General features: G+C 33.5%; 2 protein-coding genes across 5 annotated transcripts; both read right to left on the reverse strand.

Annotated features, from left to right (window-relative positions):
- Positions 1–4,053: 4,053 nt before the first annotated feature.
- Positions 4,054–7,027, reverse strand: LOC144567622 (cyclin-dependent kinase inhibitor 4-like). The gene is made up of 3 exons (XM_078317797.1): positions 6,602–7,027; positions 4,480–4,692; positions 4,054–4,389 (listed from the first exon to the last, which is right to left on the reverse strand). Exons 1-3 carry the CDS (start codon positions 6,907–6,909, stop codon positions 4,311–4,313), a joined length of 600 nt encoding a protein of 199 aa, XP_078173923.1. The 5' UTR covers positions 6,910–7,027; the 3' UTR covers positions 4,054–4,310.
- Positions 7,028–16,861: 9,834 nt separating this feature from the next.
- Positions 16,862–20,187, reverse strand: PRT1 (proteolysis 1). Of its 4 annotated transcripts, none has more exons than XM_078317215.1 (8): positions 20,028–20,187; positions 19,675–19,703; positions 19,415–19,594; positions 19,235–19,300; positions 18,981–19,121; positions 18,456–18,662; positions 17,664–17,764; positions 16,862–17,285 (listed from the first exon to the last, which is right to left on the reverse strand). In XM_078317215.1, the coding sequence occupies exons 1-8, from the start codon at positions 20,114–20,116 to the stop codon at positions 17,001–17,003; spliced, it is 1,098 nt and encodes a 365-aa protein (XP_078173341.1). In that variant the 5' UTR covers positions 20,117–20,187; the 3' UTR covers positions 16,862–17,000. The 4 variants fall into 4 exon arrangements, with proteins under 4 accessions (XP_078173341.1, XP_078173340.1, XP_078173339.1 ...); XM_078317214.1 differs by having other exon boundaries at positions 17,664–17,767; XM_078317213.1 differs by having other exon boundaries at positions 18,981–19,151.
- Between the last annotated feature and the right edge of the window lie 2,172 nt (positions 20,188–22,359).

Below are 22,359 nucleotides of genomic sequence, written 5' to 3' on the forward strand. Positions count from 1 at the left end.
TAAAACCACCGATTTCTTATATAAAGAAACCTACAAAGTCATAGGAGTCGGTACCAAACCTCTGGTAACAGATCCTTTAAGAAACAAGCTACAAATGTAAACATACATCTAAAACAATACCAAAAGGCAACATAGCATCCAACCTAGAAAAACAAAGATCTCCAACTAAACACACAAAGCTAAAATATTTGCAAAACAAACTGTTATAAGCAGAAATCGCCAAAAAAAAAAACCAAACTATTGGATGTATGTTTTGGTCGGATCCTGCGATAGGCAGCAAACCCCTGATTACCTCCTCCTGCCCATGCTGCCCCATCTGCAGTGATGAATTCACATAATATACCACAATTTGATCAACATTAGTAGGAAGCAATAAAAATAACTTCAATAGTGAACCCGAACACTTATTATTCACCCAAAAATATGCTAAAGCTATAATTTGAGCCCCTACTAATTTGGAATTTGTTGTAACCCCTTGGAAACATAACTTATTCCTAGCTAACCATACTGTCCATAAGACTGCTTCTCTAAGTAATTCTACCAATAACCTATCTTTCAAGGGAATATCTTTGTCAATAAACCATAATTCATCAATAGTTGAATAATCAAAAGAAAAGTTGTTAAAATCAGCTATCCAATTCCAAATACTTCGAATAAAAGGACACTGCACAAACAAATGATCTATAGTTTCAGCTGCACCACAAAACACACAAGACACATCCCCTTGCCATCCTCGTGTACTCAAAGTCACCATAGTAAGTACACTTTTGTTAAAATCAGCTCTGCTTGTATTGTATTTTGGTCGCCGCAGTTAAAATCCAAACAAAAACAATATAAGCTATGCAAGCAAAATGTTATCGGTCTCCAAGATGCATGTGATTTTCAGTCACGAAATTAAAACACACAATCCAAACGCTCAAGAAAAAAATTATAAATATTGTTAGGTTAGCAGTATTTCTCTATTCCAAAATTTTTGCTGGATTGAATTAAGTTATCCTTTTGGATTATATTTGTATATGAGTTGTGTGATACAAAAATAATTGAGTAGGGTTATGTTAATATGCATATTACGGATTGATCCGGTTTATAGAGAGTAGAACTAGGGTGTTCTTAAGTTCACAAAGTCCTTTGGTGAACTCAAGTTTAAAACCCGTCAAATCGACTTCAAATGATGAATCTGAATCGTTGAAACCCACCTACTTTACGAGTGATGTGTCCACATGTTAAAAAAATTAATTTTGCATAAAGTCAAAAGGTCAAAAAACGTTCAAAAAATGAATGCATTAAAATTAATTTATTAATCTTCTAATTTTGACCGCTTGACTTTATACTAAACTAATTCGAATGTTTAAAAGTTTCACATGTAGACACATCACTCATAAGGTAAGCGGATTTCAACGGTTCGGATTCATCATTTGAAGCCGATTTGACAGGTGTTAGACTTGAGTTCACCAAGGAGCTTGATGAACTTAAGAACACCCTAGTTCTACTCGTCTATAGATTCATATCTTTATTTTTAAAACTCAAACAGTTGATCTGAAATGCTAAACATGATTTCCATATTGAAATTTAATACAAGATCAAATTTTACATTTTTTAGAATTTGTTTAGAGTTTTTTATATTGTTAGAAAATTCATGCTTTCAAATGGTCTAGAATTTTCAGATTAAGTGATTTTCTATCTATCTAATAAATAGTAAAAAGTTAAAAAAAAATGAAATTTAATTTGCATGTACATTTTCATATGATAATTACGTTGAACAGTCCATATTGATTGTTTTAACTTTAAAAAAAAAAAGATATTAGTTTATAGCACATGCCGTATGTGATATGCATATTAACATAGTCTCACTCATAATATTTGCACTATTTATGAATAATATTAGTATCTTTTTGTGCTTTTCAAATTAACAAATTTCTTGTAATATTTTAACACATTAACATTTTTGAAAGTATTTCTTTTTTTTCAAGTAATTAACACACATACATTATTTTGATAGTATTCCCTTAACTGAATCAATTTGGGTCCATGTCGTGTCTGTGTTGCGAAAGTGCGTTTAGAAAAAACATTATTATATATGAATTTGCGCTTGTTATTTTCATAATTCATTATTAGGATGCAGACCCTCGATGGAATAACAAATAATAAAAAATTAAGAGAAAACGAGAAAGTCCGGACTCTGCATTACCTTATCCCTCGAGTTCGAATCCGGACCGTTCAATCAGAATCAGAACCATTCTGCGCGGATCTTCTTAAGATTTGAACCAAAAATATAATGAACGGAACAAATTCAAACTTAAATAAACGGTGAGGCCGTGATAATTCGCATCCTCTGAGATATCTCAAGCTTTGCGTGACTTTTTGGAATCTCTCAACCGTTTAAATAGTTTTATACGAATCTCAAAGCAAAAATAATACTGGCCCCCTGCACTATTCCCGAACAGGCACCGGACACATCGGTCACGGAAAAATTGAGATATCAATCGAGGCCGTGAGGGACCTTGAAGTGATGTGAATTTAAAAAGAAGCAACAGAGAATCTATTGGGACATAATTATTGCTGTTTGCCCTTCGTCAGATGAAGATCTTACGGTGATGATTTGACACTTTTCACATGTTCCGAGCTACAAATCACTGAAAGCGAGAACAGGATTGATTCGAATTATGATCGGACGGTTCAGATTTAAAATGAAACAGTGAGATAATGAAGAGGATATGGATTCGTTTACAGTCTACAGAGGAGACTGGAGAGAGCACTGACTCTCCAACTGTCACATCAGGATAAAATTTTGTCACCAGAATAATGATAGCTTTTTTCACCTTGAAAAGAATAAAACCCACAACCACAAGTGCAACATGACTTGAGTGGTGAAAAGATGAAGATTTTACTACTTAGAGCCAGTGATTAAGTAAAAACTAAAAAGCGAACAAGGCATGTCATGCTGACCCATCACATACTGTAGCCAAGTGGCACATCAACTGTAAGACAGACAGCCCACGCTCACAACAGTAACAATTATACACATAAATCCTCTCCATTCTTACCATTCTGGAGACATCCAGTAATTTCCTCCCTGTACCAGCATTCTATTTAAATGGGAAAAAAAGAGAGACATCAGAAATTGAGGATGCTCTTGTACAGTACAGTAAGAGAACCGAACACACATCTCTACAGTAAAGAAAAGGCCTACATGCAATACAAGTATAGAACTCAAAACCCCTCGAAAGATAGATGAGGATTGGATTTGGATTGGAACAATAAATGGAGACTCATAGACATGTGACATATCCAATCCAATCAAATCTCACAGTAATTAATTGTGCAACGAAACCAAGGTGAAAGGAGTTCCAGAGCAGACTGTCTCAATCATAGTAATAAGTAATTAAAAATATTCATCATCCTTTTAAGCATCAATTACCAACTCTATCAAAAAAAAATTTAAAATTTTGTAACTGAAACATTCTTCTTGCGAGATTGTAGATTTGAGGTTTTTAAAACATATAAATAAAATACGGTACACTTTTTTTTTTAGATTAAAAATTAGCCTAGCATATAAATAAAAGATGGTACCACATCTTATAATAACTTTTAAAAAGACCCATATATATTTAATCTAAAAAAAAAGTGTACACAATTAATATTCTAGGCTAATTTTTACACTAATACTATACTTTCTAATTTTAACAAATAAAATTTCACACTTAATTTTTTTATTCTAAATCATTTATACACATAAAAAATAAAAGTTATTCAAAACTTAAATAAAATCACAATTATATATTTTACACAAGCAAACAAAAGATGAGAGTAAATAGAAAGTAAATAGGAAGAAAGAAGAGGTAGAGAAAGAGAGAAAATGTTGGGAATTCACAAGAGCATTTTATTAATAATTTTGAAAGAAGAATATTTTGTTCTCTGGTTTAAAAAAAAGGGTATTTTGTAAAATTCTCCTTTTTTTAATTTTGGTTACACGCTCTTAGTGTTAAGCACACATGCACTGACAAACTGATTCAACATAAAGAACTCTGGTAAATATTTGAAAAAGATCAAGCATTTTTCATATTTGAAAAAGATTAAGCATTGAAAAATCTGAAGTACAATCATGGAGTTACAATGAAGCTGGTGCATTTTATCTCTCATGGATTTTACCAAGCATCACCAACACTTTTTTAAGTTAAAACTGATTTCACTAACCTACACCCCTAACCTAATCTAAATTACATTCTACCCTTTCTGAGACCTACAACTTTTTTTACATCTACCGAGGAAATCAGCTGCTTAGTTCGGAACAAGATAACTGCGGTTACTGGTTAGCAATCCAACTTCTCCCATTCGTATCGGCCTCCTGGTAGAGATACAGGGCACTCATTCACCGGATCAAAATTGTACCTAAAAAAATTCCCAAAAACCCAAATCAGCATAGATGTGCATAGGAGCCAATTTTAAAACTAGAAAGGACGGTGTGAAAAAAAAAATTACTTCTCCATGAATTTCTGCTGTTGGTGCTGCTCAGCAACTGAGAAAAATTCTTCAATTTCAACTGGAGTGGGCATTATTTGCTGTAACGAATCGCGTACGCGGTTTCGGTTAGTGGGGTATGTGTTAGGAACCGGTCGGGTTGTGGATCCTGGTGTGCAACATTTCCCACCCGAATCCATTATTAAGTTGCATGGTGTTGACTCCCTTGTGCTTCTACAAAAAATAAAGAGAGCAAATGCAAATGTTATCAGCACATAGTATCTTCCTTTTTAGGTAACCAAGATATATTCAGAAAAAAAAGGCAGAGTTGTATAAAAATAACTTTAGAAGCATAAACCGTAGTTCACAGAAATACAATAAAATTAAGGTGCCATTTTACTGGCTACCAAATAAATAGCTTTTTATTGAAGAAACAAACAAATTCTCTACTAAGATAAACTGAAATATACAACAGATTCCAAACCTTCATCAAAACCCTAAAATTAGGAGGTAGTCCCTAGACAACATTACAGAGGTAAGTACCAACTACTAAGATATGTACAGGGGCCCTCAAAAACAAACAAAATTTAACAGCGGTCCCTGGTAAAATATTAGCAGTCTCAAGGGGTAATGACAAAACTAAGCCAGTAGAGCTCTGTATCTCTAGATTTGTTTTCTCACCAAAAAGTAAGAAAATTTTGGTTTATTTGAAAAGATAGATAAATGAGAAAGTACATGCTATTTGGTTGTATGTATAGATCTTTACTAAGAAAACAAACTGGTACCAGTCAAAGCCATTATTATTATGTTGAATCTTTTCTAATTCTGCTGTATGTACCAGTCAAGGCCATTATTATCATTTGTGCAAAGAAAACTAGCACAGTTTAAATTTCACGGAAAACACAAATACGGCCTATTTCAACATCGGAATTTAGCCCCTAAATTTAAAAGTCTCACAATATTTGAAGCTTAGAACAAATTTTGTTTGAGCATCAATTTAATGTTGTGTTTGTACACCAAGCAGTTCAAAAAGAGTTCAAACCACTTATGTATGTCATACTAAGAAGACTAACAGAGGTTTCAATGGCACCATCAATTATGCACATTTTTACAAGTTTTCCATTACAAAGTGAGTTATTTCTTACTCCATACAGCCACAAAAAATTGTGAGTGAATATTTCACAGCATATCTAATTTGGAGGGAAAATAAGAAAATTGTAGGTGAAGTGTCACAAAAGTAAAAGTAAGTGGTCCTAATAAAGGTTCATTTAATTTTGCAATAATTTTGTAAAAATTTGTTGAAGAATTTATGCATGGTATCTGATAGATAGAGACCTGGGAGTTAAGAAAAAGGAAGGGTGAAAAAGATATCATTTTAATAGGTGAAAAATATTCAAATAAAGGAAACTTTTCTCTTTTGAGGGATTGGTAGGTGCAAAGAGAAAAGTTCCCTTTTTTAATAATAGAGCTACAGAAAAGGAGTTTTGGGCCCCTTACAAGCACCACTGAACCAAAAATGGTGCGGATAATACAAAAACTAAAGCACCAAAAGGGGGAATTGGAGCTTTTTCTTTTTTTTTACTTTCTCTCTTCCATTAGAGAAGAGAGGCATCAATGATACTGAAACCCACTAAGGTGAATTACAATTGATTTAAAAATTGTTTAAATGCTTCCCTCCTAAATAAAAACAATTCAAGCACAGGAAAGCACCTTTTTATTAAATATATAATTGTCATTTTTTTTCTGGTTCAAATTATTAAAGTGGCAGAGATTGAAACAATCATGAGACTAGCTATGAAAATCCAAAATTGCAGTCATAGTTTTAATAATTATGACACTCAAATTGAACCAAAATTTGCAATGATATTGGGTTCTTTAACCAGTACAACTGTAAATATGATTATATAATCTGAGAATTATACCTCCCTAAAGCCAAGTTAAATTTGCATGTTACATTCAAAATAAAAAATAAAACAAGCAATTAACAAATAGTCAACTATAATCAGGTAAAAAGAGTAAATATCTAAACCCTAATTCCTGAGTGTAGACCTAAAAATACTAAGATTTTAAAAAAAAAAAAAAAAAAAAAAAAAACCTAGCTTGTAGAATGAAACAAAAGCAAAAGCAAATCAAAGAATCGCACCTATCAATGGCATCGGCATCGAGAGCGTTCTCTCCAATAAAAGAGACCTCCAACTCCTCCTCTTCTTCCTTCCCCCACTTATCTCTTTTCTCAAACTCTGATTTCTTGAAACCGGGTGTGACCGAAGCGGGTTTGGGGCTCGGCGGGGCGGGTTTCTCAAGTCGACGGTTTCTCAGCTCGAGGTAGTCGGAGGAGGGTTTTTGCAAAGCGAGAGTTCGAGTTCGGGCGCGGGTTCGGACTCCAAGTGGAGGATCCATTACCGCTACGACCTCACCCGACACCTTCCCCTTTCGCGTGTACTTTCCCATGGGTTGTTAGCGGGTTATCGGATTGGGTATGGAGTAGTAGAGAGAGAGAGAGAGGTGTGAGGAGGGTTAAAAGGGAGGGAAAAGGGGTCGAGTTAGGAGGGAAAGAAAAGGAAAGGCGGCTAGGGGTGTATTTAGTACCGGGGAAGGGTTTTGTGGCCATTTTATCAATACCCCCTCCTGTATAAGATAAATTACAGCTGAACTTTTTAGACTGTAATCTGACCGTTCTGACGGAGTATCTATTTTGCTTATTCGGACAAAATTGTTTGGCACTTGAATAATAAATGTAACAACCTATTAATCTATTATTATAGTATAATTCTAGAATGAAAATAATAAGTATTAATGTTTAGAACACAACTTCTGTCTGTACGGGAAAGGGTTTTGTGGGCGGTTTATCAAGTACCCCCCTGTATAAATTAAATTACAATTGTATCTTTTAGAAGAAGTTGTGTTAGTTTTGTTTGTTGGAGAGGCTGGATTATGACGGAGTATCTGTATGAGTATCTATTTTGCTTCTTTGGACAAACACTTTTTAAGTATTTGTTGTAATAAATTTAACATATACTTAAAAATATCCACACAATTATATTATAATTCTAAAATAAAAATAATAGACGTTAACGTTCAGAACATAAGTTTTGTGTTGATTGTTAATGTCAGAATTACATGGACTGATTGATTATTTGTTTTATTTTATTTATTTTTTTAAATCTTTTGAATTATGTTCTAAAGTCATGGATAAAAAAATAACTCTTATCAATTATTATATCTCGAATGAAATAAGAATTATTTTCTTAACCGTCCGTTTTTAATGTACTACTGTTCATAAATTTTAATTAAAAAAAATGTGATTTATCCAAACTAGGAGCTATTAAATGCTCTTTCTGTACTCGTTGCATAGCTCATGCGAGTTCTGTCTTCTAAAAAATCTATCTTCGAATAAATATAAAATTTTGTTGATTCAAGTTACAAAATCTTAAAACTTAAAATCTATAATTTTGTACTGCTTTTGATTAAAGATTTTTTTTAGGACATGCATGCAATTGTTAAGAATTAAAACATGGTACTATACTATTATGGGCTTCCTCCCATCTCAATAAGCACTTATTAACAAATAACAAATTTATGTTATATACTAATATTCAGGTTGCATGCATGTTTTCAAATTAGTTCAATTTTCTGGGATCGTTTTGAGTAATTTCAAAATCATGTAAAATGTGTGAAAAAGGCACTCCATGCTTGCCGATATCTTAAGCGTCCAGTTGAACATAGAATTAGTATATTTTACGCCTCTTTGCTTTATTACATATTCAGCTGTTGCTTTTTTTAAAAGTTGTTGTATGATAAATTAACCGATAAAACCACTGTATACATGGGCAGATCTATACTTAGTTCAGAGGTGTTAAGTCATTTATAATTTTAAATTTTTTAATGATATATATATATAGAGAGAGAGAGAGAGAGAGTAAGGCTACGCTGTTGGGAATCATAAAGGTCAAACAATTACGTCTTATCTAGAAATCAAACAATTACATCTTATCTAGGGGTCAAACACTTACACTCCGGGGAAGAAGAAACAATCTCCACCTTAACCTAAGACCGTCATATGCCAAAGAGACCCAAAACATAATCTTTAGTGCGGAATATAATACCTGATTCCATGTCGTTTGCCATGGAATATCAAACCCTAGGTTGGAGAAGCAACCGTCTCCGTGAGCGCGAGACAAGACACTTGCAAGCTTTTCCTTTCACGCCCTTTTGGTTGAATCTTAGATTAGGTCTTCCAAAGTAACAAGATCGCCCTTGAGAAATCATTTCCAAGTTTCTAATGGATTTCTCCTCTCAATTCTTTGATGGTGGAAGGAGGGAAAAGGCTCTCAAAATTTTGTCTAAGAATAACCTCTTTTAAGAATTCTGAGTTGAATTGGTTATCTCGTGCTTTGGGGACCCATCTATATATAGTTATACACTCCTGGCGATACGAGTGCGTCCGCACTCAGGTCCAGTGCGGGTGAGCCACCCGCACTGGGTCGAAAGGAGCGTCCTGATAACCGCCTTACTTAGCCTCAAAAATAGCAGTGTGTTCGCACTCAGGTTCAGTGCGGGTGAGCCACCCGCACTAGACTCAAAACAGAACTTTCAGAAAATTGACTAAGTCCTCAATGCGGGTGTTCACCCGCACTGGAGCTTAGTGCGTCCGCAATACGCTCGGACTTTTTTCCTGCGTTGTTCTGAAGTTCCCAAAAATTGGCTAAGTACTGAGTGCATCCGCACTCAGATCCAGTGCGGGTGAGCCACCCGCACTGGGCTCCCAAAAACCTCCCAGAATTTGGTTAAGTCCTGAGTGCGGGTGGGCTCACCCGCACTGGGCTCCCAAAAGGCTCCCAGAATTTGGCTAAGTTCTGAGTGCGGGTGCACTCAGATCCAGTGCGGGTGGGCCACCCGCACTGGGCTCCAAAAAGGCAGTTTTCTTAATTGCAAATCTCAGAATCAGTCCATCAATGATTTGATCTTTGCCCAAATTGTTCTACAAACTTATGGACCACATCCTATTGAATACATAGATTGTCTAATATCTTAAATCCATATTAGATCACTTTAATTGTAACAATCATATATGACAGTAAACAATTCATAATTTTATCACATATATGCTCAATGTTGGATTATGATTCAACATACGCTACTTCGTGAATTAATGAGGCTGTTTTAATTCGCACTCGTTATCTAATTTCGAAGTCCAAATAGCCGATCCAAACCATTAAATGTTTGATCTATATTAAAATGTGCTTAGAGACCAAATTTTACATTTTTTGAATTTTTTTACTATTTATTAAGATGGTTTGAAAATTGTTGTTTTTATTAAAATTCTGCACCATTAAAAAACATCAATTTTCAAACCATCTTAATAAATAATTAAAAAATTCCAAAAAATATAAAATTTGGTCTCCAAGCACATTTTAATATATATTAAACATCTAACGGTTTGGATTGACTATTTGGACTTCGAAACTAGAGATATGAGCGCAAATTAAAATAGCCCGTTTAATTCGCAAAGTAGCGTAGCTTCATACTCTCTCTCTCTCTCTCTCTCTCTCTCTCTATATATATATATATAGACACACACACACATTAGTAATCGTGCCCGTGCACAGCAACGAGAGCAAATTATGTAGTAGAAATGATTAAGCTCCTTAATAAGGAGGAGAGATAATCTAAATCAAATTTGTAGAGAAAAGTAGTTAAATACTATATTTATCTACAAGATAACACATGTGAACTCTAGTGTAGTGGTAAGAATTTTGGCACCTATGTGCGATCTGAAAATTCAACGGCTCAGCATCATTCCAAAAAAAAAAACAGTAAATCAGGACCCTTGCAGGATCTAGACATTAAGCTCCTTAATAAGGATATATATATATATACATATATATATATATATATATATATATTTAATTTTTAGTTTTTGAAAGTTTTTATATAGATTAGCCTTAATTTGTCGTATTGATCACACTATTTTTGTCTTCTTACATGTTGCGTATTTTATAGTTTAGCCTGTTATTCAAATTTTCTGATTTCGTCTCTGATGGAAGTGTCTACTTTATTATAAATTAATGAAGTATAAACATGCTGATTATGTTTTATTCAATAATTATTTTTGATCAAGTGACAAAATCAATGATCTTCATGCAAAAGATTACAGTTTTTAAATCGGGCCAAATTAAAATCAGAATATTTGATATCCAATCATAAAAAAAAATCCCTTATTAATTATTACCTTTTTACGACTTTCATAAGATCTTGCATGCATTCTTTTGTGAATTTTTAAAATCGGAATACTTGATATTCAATCATCAAAATTGTTACTTATTAATTATAATTTTCATGACTTTTTTTATAAGGTTTTGTATGAGTTTTTGAACTTTCAAACACCTATGCACCCTTATTTAGTGTGGACTGCACATTTATATATGTAATTATGCACACATGTCCAATAAAAGTGCAAAATTATTATTTCTCACACCGTGTTGAACAAATACATGCGTTATTGCTGTTTTGAAGTTCTGACTAATAGTATACACGCATGTGATTAAAATTAAATTAATTCCTGTCAAGACATCAATAATGTACATTTTTGCATGCAGATACATGCATGTGATAAAAATTATTACAAGCAAATATTACCATAACCTCACTCTAAATACTCACACAAATAGTGGGATGTGTTTTGCCAAAAAAAATAGAACACACGAACAAATAGTTGGAAATAAGATCTCAAATATTTTTTTTAAGAAATACATAAATACTATTTCTCTGACAAGGATATAAAAAGGATGACATGCTTCGTAGATCGCAACACCAAGCACCTGTCCCATGTATTGGCATTTATAATAAAGATTAAAGAGAGAACAATACACCGAATACTCTGAATTTTTTTATACCTACTGTTTCCCCATCGTGTCAGCAGAGAATCAAGCATGAAAATGTACTCTGGTTGGATAATCAGCTCAGAGATATTGACATGCACATCTGGTATTCTGGTAAGTGGTAACCTCGGTTGGTACCTTTTCCAATGAGGAAATGATTTCTAACACAGATCAAGTACCCAAACCCACGGAACAATATTTTTATATTAAATTTATGATTAATTTTTTTTTTCTTGAGTTGGTATGTTTTTATTTGATATATAAATCATACAGTTTGATATAATAAATGGATTAGGATATATTGAAAAAAAAGCTGTTTAATGTGCCGAATTATAGTTTCAAAACCGTATTGAAATTCAATGAGCAGTTTGAGAAACCGATTATTCCATAATAATCAGAGTTACGACTTACGAGTAGTTTTAAAACTTTTTTCTAAACCAAATGTTTGTATTTGTTATCCACAAAAAAAGTATCAAAATTAGTTCATTGCAAGAGCATATTAAATTGTAAATCAAATTTTAACATTTGTTCTTGAAAATTACGGTGTCCTTTTACTGTGAAAATACATTTGTCTTGTCCATATATATTCATTAAATATTTAGGTGCATGTCTTATGAGATATGTATGTGTTAAATGTACTAATTGATTCAATGCATTATCTCTTCAGGTCAATTTTGTCATTTTGTATATCGCCTATAATTATTGCATTGTAGTATTGTATTCTGATTTGAACCCATGATATATATATATATAGACATATAGAGCCAAGTGACCTTAAATAATTCTAACTGTTCAGTTGGCATCTTATATATCAGTTGGTGGCTTGTTACATAATTTATTGTCTAATATTTCATTGTTATCTTGGCAAAGTAAATGATAGATATATATATATTGGTGATCGATGCTGTCTTGATTTTGTATATTGTACGGATAATATAGTTAAATACTGTGGAATGGTAAAATAGAGAGAAATTGTGTGACCAGTGATATGGGCAAAGGTTCTTGGACTGTACAATTTTGTTTCAATGTGTTGCGCAGAAAAAAAGAATAAAGAAAATCTGAATAAAGTTTAGTAGGTTGCGCAACAAATTAAAGAAATTCGGACTGCGTTCGAAAATTGGGATCAAACAGAATAAGCCATGAAAAACATAAAAAATTAAATTCATTCTAAAAGTAATTAATTATTTGGGCAAAACAGTCCGACTCCGACAGAAGCAAAATTTCACAGGTTTCTAATTTTCTTTTGAGTCATGCACTCCTGCTGGCGCCGTCAAATATCATGCGACGGTGTCCTTCGTCATAAAAATCGGTGCAATTTTATATGCCAACGTGTGCCAATAGTTGTCTGAATCGATGACAAAATAAATTGGTGCAAATTAGGACTCATGGATTTATATCAGAAATATTTGAAATTGGATTAAATGGACCGGGATGTGCTTTTAAATTTGATATTTGAATTTATTTTTTTAAAAATAATATCTATTTTGAGAATCAATTTTTGCTTTAGTTGCAAAGATAATATTATCAAAGTCACAAAATAAAAATTTGGAAAAAATGACTATTTGTGAATATTAAATAGTTGAATAAATAATATCTGTCTTCATAACAAATTATTTTTTTCTTTTTTAAATTATAATGTTGTAAAGGAATCTTACATTCAAGTTAATTTTGGACGTAAATATCTTTGTTTTTTAAATTTGAAAAATTACATAATTAAAATAACGCGATTAACTGCATAATTTTTTTTAAGAAAAAGACGAACACACGCTCTTTCTTAAACGAGGAGAAATAGCATAGGAAAATATGAACTCTTCGTTCATAATAAATAAAAATAGAAAATAAAATCTAACAGATAAAAACGTTAACGATGGATATGTATTTTTTAAAAACTTATTGGAAATATTGATTAAATACAATTTTCATATTTTTTTTAAATAGTTATGTTTGTATCGGTAATTCGGTATAGATTTGAGTATTATCTTTTAAACTCGTAATTCAGATTCTCAAAAATTAATAACTTAAAATTTAAGTATGAATTCAGACCGTCCAATTAAAATTCGGACCAATACAACACAAATTAAAATTAACGAAATATTTTTAACATTCATGCAGATTTTAATCAAACTTTTGGAATTAAAACTTAAGAGTTAGTCTACGATTTCAATTTTAAACTCACATACCACAGACTGGGATCCGTATCCTGTCAAGTACCTGACTCAACACAATTGAAAAGGACGGCCCAGATTTAATTTTATCTGATTTTTGCTCATAATGGCTGAGGGTGCAATACTATTTGTGCTTTGAGATTCGTGCCAAGTTAAAAAGAATAATTTTGGACCGTCGGATTCAATTGTACTCAGTCCGGTAACCTGTCCTCTCAGGTTACCGGACTGAGCACAATTGAATCGGATGGCCCAAAACTGTTATTTTTAACTTGGCACGAATTTCAAAGCACAAATAATACTGCCCCGCGCCATTCCAAGAAAGAACCGACTGAGAGTAAATCTAGGCCGTCCGTTCCAGTCGTGTTGAATCAGGTACCTCGGAGGATACGGATCCCATACTAAACTAGCACTAGTTCTATTCCACGTGGCATTTTCGTAAAAAAAAAATGACACCTATCAGATAGACTGGACAGTTACCGTGGTAAAAAATGGAGAGGAATGGTCACCTAGGTCCTAGGATATAATATTTTATTTGTCGAGTGGGACAGTCTGTGGTTCTGCGCCTCTGTGCCATGAAAGTCAAGGCAGAATCCGAGGCGAAGTTTCCCGCCAAAATTTAATTAGGATAAACAGATGAACTATGCTTGCTTCATAAGGTTTTTATTATATATAAACTATATGCCAGTGCGTGGCTGCCGCCACCTGAAATATTGATCTCACGTGATTACACAGATAATTATTTTTATCTGTAGTATTTTTATAAGGAGACCGAATCTCCTGTATCTCGGAGGGCATTTCTGCTCTAGAGTTATTGTCGGATAAGTTTGAAGTAGATTCAAGATCAAATATTTAAATGTTAAAAGTTACTTTAATTTTATCTAGCAGTGATTCTAGAAGTACGAATTTTCTGCACCCCTGAGAACAGGTGATCTGATTTCTTTTATAAGAGCAAGATTAAAATACCTCACTCTTTTATACTCCAATCTTATCTCATATTTTTATTCTTCAATCATATCTCATGTTTTTATTCTCGTTTCTGAAGTTTAAACAATTTATTTGAACTTCTCGGTATGATCTCCATATTAAAATGTATCTGAAGATCAAAGTTTATATTTTTTTTAAATTCTTTTACTATTTTTATAGATATATACAAAATCATAGTATTTTGATCATCCATATTTAAAAAAAAATAATAATTTTGTATCTATATAAAAAATAGTAAAGAAAATAAAAAAAATGGTTTCCAACTCTTTTTAATATGAAGATCAGAATAAGCGACTCGGATTGACTATTTAGATATTAAAAAAGAAAGAAAAAGATGTGAGGTATGACTACACATAAGATATTTTAATCCTCCACATTTTGTAAATATGTTGAACGGGATATATTTGTGTAATTTTTTTCAAAAGTAAGGCCAGACGTGAACATTTTCTGTTTTGCTTATCAAAATTGACAAATTCGTGCGCGGCTACTTCCCCGCACGTGCGACCCAACACCGTGGGCCGTTGGGCCTTCTGAGCGCGTGGAGCCCATCTCAAACTCGATCCAAAGTTTAAGAACCTAAAATCGATCCAAACTCCCAATTGTGTTTTCTCGGGGAACTTTTTGTTTGCCATTTTGTTGTTAAGTACTTTCAATTTTAATTAATTATAAATTATTTAACATATAAACTATATAGACCGGTAATTCTGCATCTTGACGGTTGGTATGTGTCAAAATTCGTGTACTCTTCAAAGTCCAGGCAGCTCTGTAGACTGTTGTTGATGTTGTTCCATTTCACAGAAAAATTCATTTGTATGCCCATACCAGTCTACCACCAACCAGCAATAAATTATGATAAATTCTGCACGCTACATAAAAAAAACAAATTGAAACTTTCTATTTTAAAATTCGTACATTTTGAGCAAAATTTTGTGTTTCTTATTCCATGACAATATTTTTCAGAAGTAATTATTATAAATTTCAGTTTTTTCTGATTTTGTTTACTAGTCTTGCATTCTCAAAAAAAAAAAAAAAAAATAGAGAGAGAGAGAAAAAAAACATGTCTTCTCCATCACATCAGCATACAAATCTGCATATGATAATAGGTAACTTCTTTTAATAAAAAAAAAAGACGTGTAAAGTGTTCAATCTGATAGGAGCAATCGAGAATTCGAGATATGGATAAATGGATGATAAAATTTGGATTAAGTCGTCAAGCATCAATGCATCATGTATTGGAAATTAATGAAGAAGGTGAATCGGCGGTAAACAAGGGAGCATGAAGTATTTAATTTATGAAATTTCTAATTGGTTGTTCAAGTACCATGCTCCTCTCAAATTGTTCCATACAATTACAGTGATGCAATTGGGACCGTTCGATACCATGGGATTCATTCAGATCCATGCCTAATTTTGACCTATTGCATCGGGAAAATTGCAGAGAAGACAAACACGAAATTCCCAGGGAGGGGTCTGTTGTTTAAATTTTCCAGGCCCCTTTGGAAAAGAAGTAATGCATGGGTCAGAGAAAGGAGCAATTCCATGCATTGGCTGTGCGCCTGTGCCTATATCCATGCACGCTTGTCGACTTGAATGTACATTCAGCTTCCAATCAAAAAATAAAAATGTACATTCAGCGAATATTTTCTATAGTGCTTAGTACCTAGCTTACCTATCCAATCCCCATCCCTCGTCTCCTGTTTTCGAACTATGGATACAGGGAGCTGCTTGATTGGCTTTAAATTTATGTCTAGCCTTGGTTCTCTCATCGCCAGTTTGTTGAGACAAGGAGAGATCTTGTCTTTTTGTTTGTATTTAATTTTTATCTCGTTTCAGCTGTTGAAAATTAAGTTTTAGTCTTCTTTTTGGGTACTGTCTTAAGACAGACTCCAGTTCATCAGTTGGTTCATGAATCCTGACCAGATTAAAATAAACTGGAGAGTTCCTTTTCGAAGTTCGATCCTTGAGAAATCGTTGTTCAAAAGGAATTGAATTTTGTCCAAAAGATTTTGGACAAGTTTTATAAACCATTTATCTACGTTGTGATTCATGCGAATGGATTTAAAACTCACTAAATTTAAATGGTTCCATGAAACTACATCGTTCATGCAAATTTCAATATAGAATCGGACGGTTCAGATCCAGCTTTGAATAATACATTATCACCTCTAGAACAAAACCCCAACCTTTCCAAAAATGTACATTCCTACTAGAAAAGAAGGAAACCAATGGGCTCCAGGTTTGTAAACAAGGCCCATTGATTTCCAACAAGCTGGCGTTTCTGTGCAATTTATTTCTCGGGCTCAACAAACCATGTATCAACCCGGGGTCATGCAAGTAAACTTATCACATTAAATCATCAAAACGGGCACATTCAAATCAAATGTAAAGTTCTTATCTGATGAAAACCAAGCAAATGTATTGAAACCAATTCAATATTCTAGATATGAACAAGAGCAGATGACTGTCAAACCCAAATAAAAAAGGTTTGAACTTGACATGTACATTATGTTTCTTAAATATCTTCAAATTGATTACGGTTTCCTTCATTACCGTCACCTTCATCTGCATTTTCTTCCTCGTCGAATTCTTCTTCAAAGTTTCTGGCTGCTGCTGTTTGGATAAGAAATCGGGACAATAGATGTGAGTTGTCTAGCTCGAACCTGTGGTCAGATGTGTGCTGCTGGTTGAACCGGCCCGGCAACTTTGACTTTGTGCTGTAGCATGACTCACAGAGGTCGAAACCAATTTCCTCTTTGCAATCCATGCATTTGTACCTCTTTCCTTTAATCGGATACAACTGGATTGGGAAGAGAAGAACACTATTGGTTATAATAATGTATGCAACAAACGAATTTCAAAACAATTGCCAAACAGCTTACAATCATGTCATGTCATCCAAATACTGCTAAATCACAGCTGATATTGCAACTTCTATTTTGATATTGTAGCTATTGGAGCCTTTAATGCTAAATCACCACTGTGTTAAGTACCAAATGATACTAAAATATTCAAAATATTGGGCGAGAAAGAGGTACGACGGTCAAATTGGAATGCTAGACCAATATTGGTAATCTTGCTCCAAAAATAGGTGATAACTGGTGGAATTCTTCCAGCCAATAGTAACTTTTGTCCCAAAATGTAACAAATTTCTAGTTCATGAGATTATTAGACATACCCCACAATTGTCACAGCCAACTCCAAAGTGAATATTGTATCTATCTTCATCTAGAAATCTACTCGCATCAACTTTCTTCTTAGATGTACCATCTCCTTGAGCTGCTAGTAGAGACCATAAGTGGAATCAAGTTTAATATCATGCAGATAGCATTTAGAATTATAGACATAAGGCATTAGTTGTCTAGTTTACCAAAAGAAAAAAAAAGACATTTGTATCTAGTTTACAAAAATAAGACATCACAAATTGTTGTATTGGAAACATATCATGCAACTAATGATGTATATGACAAACATTGGATAATTTTTGTATTGTCTAGTTAAAAATATGATGTCACAAATTGCAGTCTAGTTTATAAAAAGAAAAAAGCCTTTGCATTGTCCAAGAAAATAATTTGAGATGTTAAAATTGTTCGCGCTTCTTCCGATGCTTTACTTAAAAGTGGACATCTTATCAAATTACCAGTTCTACCAAAATTTAAAGTTTCAGTTAAACTTAGGTAGTTAAACATATGAATAAGCCATGAGGATAATACCGCAATTGGGGATGAGTATGACCAAATTAATACAGCAGCAAAAATCAGAGACCCAGCATGCAAGCAAGCAATTCATGTCAAGTCTACCCATATAGGTGTGCAATTCATGACTATACCGTGCCACTATCCGAACAGTAAATTGGTAACTGTTGCTACATGTTATGTTTCCAACACAGCAATTCATGATATCTTATTTAAGAGAATAGTACTTATTATTTATCCCATAAACCTGGGGAAAGGACAGTATCATGTCTTACCAGACAATGATGTGTCACCGTTTTGGTGCTGGGATTTCTTGACTAATGCTGTCTGCCTTCTAGAAGCATACTCTTCCGGAAAGGTCTCCTCCAAGAAGTGATCCAGGTCAAGGCAAACATTTGGGAATTGTCCTGGATGCAGGACCCCACACACCTTACACTCCATCTTTTCTCCAGCCATGCTTGCCATACAAGCTTCACAATACACTGCTCAATTGGGAAGTTACTATATTAATTAAAATGCCGTAATTCTTAGTTTCAGTAAACCAAACAAGAGGCTTATAGTATATTATCCTACCAGCACAGATCAAATTTTAGGGGGAAAAATAACTCACGGTAACAACAAGAAACTGTAATTTAGTGGATGTAACAAAAAAAAGACACAGACATATGGTGCATTTGACATCTTTACAAAGGATGAGTTAGTATCTTTCAGGGGGTGCAATCTGATATGGCCATGTACGACAGCTGAAGGTATTTCTTGCAAAAGGCAAGACTAAAATAAAAGGTGCATATAACACTCACCATGGCCACAGTTCAGAACTGAGGGGAGGTATAGGAGTTCGTTGCACAAACAACACAGTGCGTCATCCAAAGTAATTTTCTTTGATAATCCATGCGCCGAGCCATTTTCTGTTATTTGTTGTAGATCGGTACTAGTGATTCCTTCATCGGTAGAACTTGAATTTTCGGTCTCTTAAATTAATAACAAAGTTATCAGTCCAGGGATCTGATCATTAAAACATGAAAATTCTAATAATAACAGTTTTCTTTCATACCAGAGTTTGGAAGTGCGACCTGACCAACAAATTGAGGGGATTGTATGCGACGATTTTTTTCTTCCTCTTTTGAGATATTGTTTGAAAGAAAAAAGAAACAAGAACAGTTATTGTCCAATCCCCAGAAACAAAACAATAATTCACAAGGTATAACATGTAGAACAGGATCAGTACACTAACCCATCACCTCCCTATCCCTCCGCATGGATGCCACCGGTTCAAGCTTTAAAAGCAAGAGATGGAGAAGCTGACATATGCTAGGGAAATGGTAATAAGGTTGCCGGCATACAGCACAGTGTGATTCCTGTAAACTTTGCATTGCGTAGTGAACACACCAAAAGCATGATGTGTGGCCACAAGCTGCGATAAAAAGACATCAGAGAAAAGAAGGAAAAATAATAAAAACTTTTTAAGGTCTGGTGATTGTGTTGTGATCTTACGAAGAACAATCGGTTTGTACAGTAGATCCCTGTTGAAAAAAAAAATAGATACTGATTAGTCTGTTCCAAAGTAAATAAAGATGATCTATTGTTAAACAAAAACCTCATTTACTAATTAACAATATCTTTTGGTATATACAGCTCCTGTGAAATTTTAGCAAAATCATGTCATTCAGTGGGATTAACAAATACTGTATCGTGTACTTTCAATATTAGATCGATCCATAAGCTCAATCAGCGAATAATTTCACCTAATCTTCCCGAATAATTGCTAGGTTTGAATATAAGAATAACTACCCCCGAATTCCAAGAATTGAAGAGCGGAATGGATCGGGTAAGCGAAAAATACTCACAGGCAGACGCAGCACTGGAAAAGAGAGGTGGAGTAATCGTCTTTCAGGTGAAGTTCGTCGGAGACCTTATCACCTCCAGCGTTGGCCATGGCTCGTGCGATTCCGACAACGACCGAACGAGAGAAGGTTGGGTTAGAAAGTAATCTCTCGTATACTGGTAACCCGAAATTTTTATTAATAGAAAATATATTAAATAAATATCGAGACCAGAGAACTTTTGCGTTTTATCGAGATACAGAAAACCGTTATGGTTTATGACGGGCTCTGGCCTTATCACGGCTAGTCGGCTAGCATTAATACTTAATTAATTATCATTCATTCTAACTGAACTGTGCAAGAAAAAAATTGAAAAAAAAAATTGGCCATTATTATCTATCACGGTCAGAGGCAAGAAAAAAAAATGGCTGACCGTGATAGCCCATTACGGTCAGAGGTGAAAAAAAAAATATATTTATTTTCTCGCCTGGCCGTTACTGTTCATCACAGACAGATTTTTTTTTTTTCCTCTTGGCCGTTCCAATCTATCACGGACAGTTTTTTTTTTTCCATTTTTTTATGATTCAGTTAGAATGGTTAATCTTGTTAATTAAGTGCTAACTTTGGCCGTAATAAGCCATAACGGCCAGAGACCGTGATAAACCATAACAGTTTTCCTATATCTTGATAAAACGCAAAAGCATTCTTATATTTATTTAATATATTTTCTATTAATAAAAATTTCGGTACTGGTAATCCCGTGTAGCTGAATTCGAATTCCCTCTAAAGTAACTCAAATTTTGTGTTTGGATATGGACCGTCCGATCAGAATATGCACGAGTATTGAAGGATACCGTGCATTCCACGTAGGACCATATTGACTAGATTCTGATTAAACGGTTCAGATATAATAGTAAAATTTAAGTTACTGCAGAGGATCCAGACTCTCCTAGTAAACTCCGTTTAGTTAGCCGACGACCCTTCAAATTTCCGGATTTTCTTAGAATTTTCTCCAGGATATTCTGTGGCGACGACGATGAAGTCCAGAGTGTAACGGATAGTAATTACAACTTACAAGTGGCTGCGGGAACATTTTGGCCAGGTCGCGATTATGATATGAAATTATGAACTGATATAATTGAAATATAATTTGTTATTCGAAATAGGACGATAATAAGTAGTGGGAATTCCATGTATATCCTCAAATTTTAAAATTACGTTTTTTTACTACTAAAATTCATAATATCATATTTATCTTTATCAATTTAAAAAACTCACAAATTTTTCTAATTATTGACTTTTACATTGATTTTTTAAAATTTACGAATTATCAATTTTATTATTTATTAAAAAAAAATGTGCTTGGTGTATGAAAAATGTTTCGTATTCTAACTAATTGGTCAAATAACAAATGATCTATTTTTCTACTTGTGATACCTACATAGTGACATTTAAGCACAGAGGTGGATCTACATTGAGCATATGGTCATTTTTTTTGCTATAAGTACTGTAAAATTGACACTCATACTTAGCATGAAAATTTTTATTGAGTATGTTTGGATGGAAGCTAGAATAGTGAATAAGAATAGAGAAAAAAATAGTGATTTTTGATTAGTGTGAAATTAATGTTATTCGGATTAGTAAAAATATTGTTTGGATTGTACATTTGTAATAGTGAATAGTTGTGTCTGATAAAGAATAGTGTTAACAATGTGCTATTTAAGAAGAAAGATAGGCAAGTAGGGTCTCAAACGAATTGTCACGTCGTGGAGATAATAGAAGTGATGTCAATTTTATTATTTCAGAACTATTGGCGGAAATCCGAGAAGTAAGCATTTTTGCCTCTCTCTTTACACTTTTCGAATAGTAGCTATTCTAACTGCAAGGAATATATAATAACAGCTATTATAGCTATTTCGAATAGCAAAAATATTGTTTGGATGTACATTGCTATTCCAAATAGCCTCTATTATAGAATAGCTCATATTTTTGACACATCCAAACATACCTATATATGATTAACTTCCAATGTGTTTTTCACCTCCATATTTTATAAGTTTTGCTCCGTCCCTATTTAGGTATATGCTTGTGCGTACATTACAGATAAGAAAATGCATCATTAACTTTTAAAACAAAGGTTTTAAATAGCACGCTATACCGTTTTCAGACCATATATAAAAGCTATAATACTATCGGCACTATAGCGATATAATATGAACACAACGCTGTTTTTTTAGTTATTCCGCTATGACGCGATAAACGTTATTTAAATTTTTACTTAAAACTGATCAATTAGAAAATTACATCTTTATTTTAAACATGTTCTATCATTTTTTTAATAAAAGATGTATGATTA

The sequence above is a fragment of the Carex rostrata genome, chromosome 16, assembly GCF_964058835.1.
Source record: "Carex rostrata chromosome 16, lpCarRost1.2, whole genome shotgun sequence".
Taxonomy (NCBI): Eukaryota; Viridiplantae; Streptophyta; class Magnoliopsida; order Poales; family Cyperaceae; genus Carex; species Carex rostrata.

Excerpts from the sequence above, each read along its gene's own strand:
- PRT1 (XM_078317212.1), bottom strand. The coding sequence starts at position 20,116 with ATGGCCAACGCTGGAGGTGATAAGGTCTCCGACGAACTTCACCTGAAA. Across the intron at positions 19,152-19,234 it reads GGTCGCACTTCCAAACTCTG|AGACCGAAAATTCAAGTTCT; the intron begins GTATGAAAGAAA and ends TATTAATTTAAG. Across the intron at positions 17,768-18,455 it reads CGGTGACACATCATTGTCTG|CAGCTCAAGGAGATGGTACA; the intron begins GTAAGACATGAT and ends GGTCTCTACTAG.
- LOC144567622 (XM_078317797.1), bottom strand. The coding sequence starts at position 6,909 with ATGGGAAAGTACACGCGAAAGGGGAAGGTGTCGGGTGAGGTCGTAGCG. Across the intron at positions 4,693-6,601 it reads GATGCCGATGCCATTGATAG|AAGCACAAGGGAGTCAACAC; the intron begins GTGCGATTCTTT and ends TATTTTTTGTAG. Across the intron at positions 4,390-4,479 it reads CAGCAGAAATTCATGGAGAA|GTACAATTTTGATCCGGTGA; the intron begins GTAATTTTTTTT and ends GAATTTTTTTAG.